Source organism: Gracilinanus agilis, unplaced genomic scaffold (assembly GCF_016433145.1).
Source record: "Gracilinanus agilis isolate LMUSP501 unplaced genomic scaffold, AgileGrace unplaced_scaffold13353, whole genome shotgun sequence".
NCBI classification, from domain to species: Eukaryota; Metazoa; Chordata; class Mammalia; order Didelphimorphia; family Didelphidae; genus Gracilinanus; species Gracilinanus agilis.
This window is the reverse complement of record NW_025343980.1, coordinates 1-8,404: the sequence shown is the minus strand read 5'-3', so window position 1 is coordinate 8,404 and position 8,404 is coordinate 1. Positions and strand designations below refer to the sequence as shown.

General features: G+C 52.4%; 1 protein-coding gene across 1 annotated transcript; it reads right to left on the bottom strand.

The window, feature by feature from the left end:
* Positions 1 to 726: 726 nt before the first annotated feature.
* On the bottom strand, positions 727 to 2,052 carry UXT (ubiquitously expressed prefoldin like chaperone). Its single transcript, XM_044683111.1, has 6 exons — positions 1,893 to 2,052; positions 1,710 to 1,791; positions 1,559 to 1,626; positions 1,162 to 1,269; positions 970 to 1,033; positions 727 to 879 (listed from the first exon to the last, which is right to left on the bottom strand). The coding sequence occupies exons 1-6, from the start codon at positions 1,973 to 1,975 to the stop codon at positions 826 to 828; spliced, it is 459 nt and encodes a 152-aa protein (XP_044539046.1). The 5' UTR covers positions 1,976 to 2,052; the 3' UTR covers positions 727 to 825.
* Between the last annotated feature and the right edge of the window lie 6,352 nt (positions 2,053 to 8,404).

Here is an 8,404-nt window from a genome sequence, read left to right as displayed (position 1 = left end):
CCCCCACCCCCACTACAGAGAAGGTTCGCCCTTCCCCTGCAGGGGACGCCCTCCCCGATTCCCAGCTGTCCCTGCCTCACCTGTGAGCAACCCGATGGCAGCTCCGGGGAGCGGAGGCTCCATGGGGGAGTCCCAGCCCGGTAGCAGCCACCCTCCCGCCCCTAGCTCCTCCTTCTTCTGTTGACACCGATCCCTGGTCCCTGTCCACTCCGTAGCTTCTTACCCGGGCCTGGCCTAGCTCACACACCCTTAACCACCCTCCCCTCCCGCCCACTACGACCTAAGCCTGCCCCGGCCCACAGCAGTCCGGAGCCGGCCCAGAGAGCACCACCACCGAGATAGGAGAGCCGCTGCCCCGCTGACGTTATCAGTCACGTGCCAAGGGGGAGGCCAAAGGGGCGGGCACCCCAAGCTGGAGCAACTAAGCAGCCGCTAAGGGGCGGGACTAACTGTAGTGGCAAAGTCTAAAGCCACTAAAGAGAAGTGTTGTGCGACTGCGCAGACAGCTGAACCACTTCACGTAGCCAGGCGGCTGTCTTCACCGAAAATGTCTCCGCCCTCAGGCGGGGGTGGGGGGGTGGCAGCTGGATCGTAACCAAATCCGAGCAGGAAGAAAGGAAAGCCGCTAAAGGAATGGCGATTCGGTGGCTCTGCAACTGCAGAGGTCATAGAAGGGGGAGAGGATGCCCCCATCTCCATGGCAACAAAGAGTTTCCCCCCCCCAGCCTCGTTCCCAGCTTTTATTAAAGGGATTTCTGATTTCAAGTAACAAGTGTTAGTCTCCAGAGTAGTGTTATCATGGAGAGGAAATTCTCGGCATCCTAATCAGTGTCTTGGAACCTCTGGCAGCTCCTGTAGCCCCTGCAATTCGCGAAGGCCCTGGCAGGCAAGAGAGCATATGTGAGCATGAGGAAGTGAAGGCCAAAAGCTTTTGCCTGGGCAGCCCTTGCACCCTTCGTCCCTCCTCACCTCTAACACCAGTCGGATGTGGGCCTTGATCCGAGCAGAATCTCGGGTGAGGCTGTCACTGAGCCTGGAGAAGGAGCCCAGAGCTTGTCATTCCCCTTCTCTTCTCTTCCCTCCACCATTTCATTTTGGCCCGGCCCGGCCTGGCGGCTTCCCTCCCCCCCTGCCCCCCCCCCCCAACCTGGGGAAACCTACGAGGTGAGCAGGCGGCTCTTCCTGTCGATGAACTTCAAGGCCTCCATCAATGTCAGTTCCAGAAAAAAGCCATAACCGAGCGCCACAAAGATCCGGGAAGGGTCTGGCCTGGAGGACAGAGGCACTGCTCAAGGGGCTCTCTCCAGGGTCCTGATGGCCCCTCTCCGCTCTGGGGTGGAGAGCCGGGTCCTTAAGCCTGAGCATCTGAACCTCTCACAAGGAAATCTTGCTCTCTGCGGCGGAACGGAGTCCCAGACATGCAGTCTAGTTCATGCATTTCGGGGACTGGCCGGGAGCAGGGGCCCAGAGGCTCCCCCCGAAGTTGCTCAAGGGCCCCAGGAAAGGCAAACGTTCCGAAGTCTGGGGAGGGGAAGGGAAGGGGGGGGTGGCCACTCACACTTCGGCGTTCACGTAGAAGTTACACCCCAAATCCACCTGTGTGCGCAGCTTCTGATCCCCCGATTCCTGGGGGGGACAGGGTGCTTAGCCAGCCCTTCCCTTCGTGCCTGGAGCAGGTCCCTCCAGAGTCCCCTCCCTGCCTCACTCACCTGGAGCCGCTCCAGGACGTTCTTCAGCTGCAGGTAATTCGCCAGCTGGCCGTAGACCTCCTCCCGCTGCGCCAGCACCTGCCTGGGTGGAGGCGGAGGGCTGGTCTCGGCGCCCGGTCCGGCCCGGCCCGGCCCCCGCCCCCCGCCCCTGCCCAGCCCGGCCCCACGCCCACTCGCAGTAACCTCAGATCTCGTTGCAGGACATCGCTGAGGAAGGCTTCATACTGCAGGACCTTTTCGAGAGTCCCCCGTGGGTCCGCCGCCATGCTGGCCGCCCGTCTATGACAGGCCGCTCGCCCGTCGCTTCAGTTCTGCCACCAGCTCCTGCGAAGGGCCACCTCTGACTTCCGGAGGCGGGCCACAAGAAGAATGCTTCACTTCCGGCTCGTGTTTGCGACACTTCCTGTTGCGCGCTCTTCTCCCTCGCCCCGCCCAGTTCGGCTTTGCACTGGGGTGCGCGGCTCCGGGCTCCAGGCTGGGAGCATGCGCTGAAGCTTAAAAGGAGCCACTGTTGCCGCTGGACCCTGAGAGCTGGTCTCCTCTCTTCGACCCTTGGCGTGGCCCACCATACCCAAGTTGCTGTGCCCCAGCCCGCAGTCACTCAATGGGTCAGCTAGCATTCATGAAGCGCCTACTATGTGCCAGGCACTGTGAATGGGGCCCTATGGCTTCCCTCACGGCCTGCAGCAGGTCCCTCCCAGGTGCCCCGCCTCTCCTGCCTTTCCCGCTGGCTAGAGTTGGTTTGCAACTCCTCTCTCCCAACGGCCCCGGCGGCCTGCTTTTCTGCCCTGCTGCCTCTGCAGGGCCCCGAAAGGTGCTTCCAAAAGGCCTGTTGCCAGGCTTCCTCCTCTGGGGGCCGTTGTAAGGTCTCTAAGGCCCCTCGAGGCCCTGGCTAGCCAGGGTTCGCAAAGGGATAAAGGCTGGATCTCCGGGGAATTCTTTCCTCCCCTCTCCCGGCCCCGTCAGCCCTTTATCTAGGCGGCCCCATCAAAGCCCCTGGGGGTTTCTTGGCAAAGATCCTGAGGTAGTTCGCCATGGCCTTCTCCAGCTCATTTTACAGAGGAGGAAACCGAGGCCAACAGAGTGAAGCGGCCTGGCCTGCCCGCGTATCCCGGCTAGGCAGTGTTTGAAGCCTCTGACATAGCTGTTTGCACCAGAGCAAAGTCAACCCCATTGCTTCAGATCCCAGCAGCTTGAAGGATAAAGAGAAGCCCCTGCGATGGAGCTGGGCAGTGAGAGAAGCAGGCCCTAACCCTGCGCTGAAGTCTTGTGTCTGACACCAGTTAGCACTAGCTAGGCACGAGTTGTGAAATCGGTTGTACCCACCAATCGGGGCTAATAGTCTGGCGCTGCTCCAATCTGCATTGACATCCCATCTGTGTTTACAGTTCAGGATGCCGCACTGTACCCTCCTCCCCAGCACTCACACTTAGGTGGAAAAGCTTAGAGAGTTAACATCCCCCCTACATCACCACAGTTTGGAATGGAATTCTATGACCCAACGGCAACTTCTTGGGCATCTCAAAACGGCTCTGCCAGAGGCCGGCCCACTGCACAGAAGGCTGATGACGCGACAGTCCACACCTGCACTCTGAGCTCACACGGTGGAGTGGCACATGTAGTTTTCGATGTTGCAGGGGAGCAAGGCAGAGTCTGGGTTTCATCGATTCTTTTGCCTCGGTTGAAATAACTGGGAGTCTTAGGAGAATCTAAACTGGCTCCGTGGCCTTCCTCATAATTAAAGAAAGTGGCCATGCTGGGCCCAAGATAATAATGGAGAGAAAGGAATCAAAAACTTGAACAACCTCTTAGGTCAGAGATGGAATGGCCATAGCCTCCCCCATTCTGTCATCTTCCTTTCCGGATGCCACACTACCAGTATGATGGCAGCAAACACTTCCACAGGCAGATAAAAGTATTGGACGGCAAAACCAAAACGATACCCTAACAGATCGGCCCACCATTTCCTTAGGGCCGATTTGTTCCCGGCAGCCAACCACAAATGTTGAGTTAAGCAACGGATTTCTTATTCTGCCATGAAGTCGTCCAATTCTGGGAAGCGTTTTCCCTTGGCAATTCTGTGCCCAAAGGTTCTGTCCTAGGCCAGTGTTCGGAGCAATCCAAATGCTCTGAGGTCCTTGTTAACTCCTTCTTGGGCAGACAGTTGTAAAAAGCTCTTCCTCCCAGTCAAAGCGCTCCCCAGGTTCCAAGTCACTTGCAAAAGTTCCCCGAGGTAATGCTGCTCAAATGTGTGAGCTAGAAGGCCGAGTATAATTTCATACAATCAGATGAAAGCGAATCGCCTTGGCCTCCCAGGAACGAGTTTATGTGATGAAAACCAGTTCAGACTATCTGTAGCAGACCTTCTACATGGCAGAAGAACATTCTAAAGGCCATCCGAAAGGCCAGAGAATTGTAGACTTCTCGCTCCACTTACTGTCTTGACCTGAACCCTATCCATGATATGGACATTCCCATCCATAAGCAGAGGAAGAATCAAGATTCTGGAAAATAAGGTCCTTTTTGTCTCTTGGTAGGAACAGAAAAAGTGCAAGCTGAACAAAGATGACTCTCCCATTTACTGACGGTTTAGAAAATAAGATGAGGCGGGCTTATAGCTTTTCTAGAGGAGTTGAAGCTTTAGTAAAAAAAAAAAAAAAAAAAAATTAACGACCATATCAAAAGCCAGAACTCTCCAGCATTGATCCTCATTTGCAAACTGGCCTTTAAAGTAAGCAATTGGATAGGACTATAGACTTCGCTTTTACTTTTTACTGTCCATTTAATTTATGAGTTTCAATAAATTGAGAAAAGTCTTTTTTTTTGGTAAAGTTAAGTGCTTTCAAACTGAACACCGGAGGGGGTTGGGGGGAGAGAAAGTATTCTGACAATTCACACCAATTGCCTGTAGGAGAGCCTCCGTCCAAATTGAGATTTTTATCCATGTTTACCAAAATGTACTCAAAGATAGGAGTTACCAACGAGGCATCCAAAACCCATTGCTAAAACATCTGGGAATATTCAGATGGGCCTGAAAGGGGTTCCCTAGTTGCTTATTATCTCTAAGGTGAAATTGAAAAGTTATCATTTAGAACCATCATTTGGTTGTAACTTGGCCTTTTCCATTGTTTTTCACTGGGATAACAACAGAAGTTTCAAGCTGTTCCTTTATTTGATGCACCGTTTCAAAGCCAATCACCTTCTTCCGAGTTCTCATGTGTACATGGTATAATCTTGTTGCTTTCCCCTAAGTAAGGGGATCTTCACATTCTCCATTTTTATGCTATCCTGCATCCAGCTTTGCATGCTCCCTCTTGCGGGCACACATGCGCACCTTGGAATCGTTACATTGTCTGGAAAAGAGGACGCCTAGGCCGTGACAGAAGCCACGCTCCCAAAGCCAGAACAGGGGAAAGAAGACAACGAAGCGATGAGGTCATTTACACACTGATCTTTAATTGAAAGTTTTAAAAAATACGGAACACTTCCTGAGTCGGCGTGTCGTCCTCGCACAGGGGCTGAGCTAATGTCCAGTTTTAGTCTCTGTGCTGCTGAAGCAAGCACTGAGAGCCGTTCTGTGAGGTTTGTAGCCTCTCTGCCACGGTCAGGGAAAGAGGCTTTCTGCTCCTAAAAAGATCATGTCGAGACTGTTTTCCCAGGCCTAAGCCCAGAGGCACAGGAGCAAACTACGGCCTTATCCTTATAGGAGCAAAATCAGAACTGCCTCTGAGAACAGCTGCCGCCATCCAGCAGTTCCACATTACTCACGCTGTCTCCTGTCTCGTAGCCAGGCTTATTATGGTCTACCCAGTGGGAAGCTTTCCTGTTCAGAAACGAAATAGCACAGTGGGGAAACTGAGCCCAGCGGCTCCTCCATGACCTTCTTCTCCACTGTTCCAGGTACCCACATTTACTGCTAACATCCCTCCCTTTGAGTGGCTGTTGACGTTTTCCTTTGAACAGTGGCCAACTTGAAACCTTTAAATCATTCCGTTATAGCTGGATCCGAAAGGTGAGGGGATCAAATCACACCTTCTGCTTCCCACAGTAAGTCTCACTGCTCACGACGTTCAGGCGGGGCACCATTATTCCCCAAGATGATCCCAGCATATTCAGGACAGCTTGTAAATGATATTCATCCTCAGTTCTCCAGAACATATAAGAAATGATGAGCAGCTCAGCTGTTTCTTTGTTTTTTCCTCAAAAGATCTAGATGAAATCATGAGAAGCAAAAAGAGGACATTCTAGAGAACATTATATACAGCAACAGACCCAAGGCAGAATTTGGGAACGTCCGCCTCCAGAGGAAGGGCTGAGATCTAGAAACACGGAACACATGGTTTTAGAGAGAGACTTTTTGGGGGGCTGGGGGGGGAGTCGAATGATGTCTTCTCTAGTGTGGGGAGAGGAGGGAGGCACCTTGGAGTTTTAATGTTAACTAACAAGCAAATGAATCCGCAAATTTAAAAATGCTTTCAGATTTCCAGATCCACATCCCCTTAGGCCAGATCAGACCACGGGAATGAATAAAATAATAAGATCTGGGGGCTTTGGCCTGGGCGTCTTCATGGACCGCACAGCAGCCCCATCGGCGAGAGGGAAATCTTTTCAACTTTGCTCTGGTGGGCCAAAGTTGCCCCGACCTCAGGCAGCTATATAATCACTGGAAAATACAAAGTTACAGTTTACCCAATGAGGTTTCATAGATTTCGCCATCACCGCATAGCTCCGCTTTAAGCCATCCGCCTTGGGTGGAGCATTTGTTAGGGGGGTCTTAGATCCTCTGCAAGCCAAATTCCAAGCCTTAAAATGATCCCTATTCTTGCAATCGAGTTTCTAAGACTCATTCTCTGTCTGGGAGAGTCTGGCAGACTTTCACAAAGCTTCTTAATGGCAATGGCATTTCCCAAGGAACCAAATGAATCTCGCCAAAGCAGAAACTATGCATTTTAAATACTCGATCCAAGACCCAGTGAAGGAGACAGAGAAGGGGTGCTTGGATAGGCGAGTGTGGGTAACTCCAGAGACCCAGAGATTCAAGTAGCAGGGGGAGGAGGCAATTGGCATACCCAAAGGCTGCCCAGATGGCAAGGCTGAGCCCTGGACGCTCATTCAGGACTTGGGAGAGAGCGGTTTGGGGGGAGTGATCAGGCCAGACGGGACACAGTCGAGAGGAGAGGGTGGACGCGGGCAGCTGCTGTGGAGGCCTTTGTGAGGAGTTAGCTACAAGGGCAGAAGAGAGAAAAGACAAAGTCGGTGGGAATGGAAGAACCACGTGAGCGGTTTTTTAGGCTAGAGGACACACCGGCCTTTTTGTAGGCAGCAGGGAAGAAGCCAGGAGACAAGAAGAGAGAGCCCAGGGGCGGTCTGTTAGCGGGGCCGGAATGGGCGAGGCTGGCTGGTGCAGGCGTGGGGGGGGGGGGGCGAGCCTTGGTAAGGAGTAAGGTCACGCCATCATGAATGAGAAGAGGGGGGCAGAGGGCACCTCAGTGCCGGGAGAAGAGGGAGCTCCTGGGAAGACGGCCTCAATGTTCTCTGTAAAATATGAGGCGAGGTTCTCAGTGCCTCCAGAATCCAAAGCAAAATGCTCTGTTTGGGATCTGAAGCCCCCTCTGATGTCTGCAGGCTTCTACACCTTACTTGATGCCATGTTCTCTTCTGTCCAGAGAAAGTGGCCTCCTGGCTATTTCATGAACTAGACCCCTGGCTGTCCTGCAGGCCCTGCATACTCTACTCTTCCCCCATCCCTTCCCAACTCTTTTTCCAGTGCTTCTTCCCTCAGTTAACCATTTCGTATTTATTCCGTCGACAGCCTGTTTGTACCTAGTTGTTGGCGTGTCTTCTCCCCCATTAGAGTGGGAGCTTCTTGAGGGCAGGGACGGGCCTTGGCCTCTTTCTGTATCCCTGGCCCTTAGCACGAATGCAACAGAGGGAAAGAATCTGGAACTTAAAATCTAGAAAAAGAATGTTAAAAAAATATTAAAATCCCCCCCCATTGGGGGGGAAAAGCTTAGGAATCCGAAGGAATTTCAAAACCAATTTTAACCATTCGAGGAGAAACAAATACTCCTCCAAATGAAGTCAATAAATGTGCAAACCTGGATACCTCCTCCTTCCCCTCTTGCCTACCTGAGTTCTAAAAATCTTTTAAACCTTTGGCCAAATTCTTCAGCTTTTCTTTTGGCCTATATGAAGGGCTTTGAGGGCGAGGACTGGCAAGCAGGGGCCTTTCCATTGTCCCCGTCTGGGTTCTATCTGCCAGCCCCCTGGGAAAATCAAGCTCTTACTTCATATGGCCCACTAACAGGGTCAGAGTAAACGGGGTTTCCAACTTTGCCTTTCTTCCCTTTCCTTCCTGCAGACCCTTTACAACGCATGTCTCCCGCCATGGGTTCTTCTTTCCTTTCTGCTTTCTTGATCTCTTTCTTTCTTGATCTCCTGCATCTTTCTTGCCCGAGCGTATCTCAAGTCAGCTGCGGGACTCCTTTTCTTACCATTGAATGCGACTGCAAACCCTTTTCCTCTTTCCCTGATCCAAAGTGAACGTCAAGATTTCCAGAGGATCCGCTCACTTAGTCCAGGATGCTTCAGAGTTGGATTCTCATTCAGAAGATTACAAACGGAAGGCCCCCTTTTCATTTCTTTTTTTTTTTTAAACCCTTCACTTCTGTGTATTGGCTCTTAGGTGGAAGAGT

Coding starts and splice junctions, on each gene's coding strand:
- UXT (XM_044683111.1), bottom strand. CDS start 1,975: ATGGCGGCGGACCCACGGGGGACTCTCGAAAAGGTCCTGCAGTATGAA. Junction 1,034..1,161: donor AAGAGCCGCCTGCTCACCTC/GTAGGTTTCCCC, acceptor CTCCTTCTCCAG/GCTCAGTGACAGCCTCACCC. Junction 880..969: donor ACATCCGACTGGTGTTAGAG/GTGAGGAGGGAC, acceptor CTTGCCTGCCAG/GGCCTTCGCGAATTGCAGGG.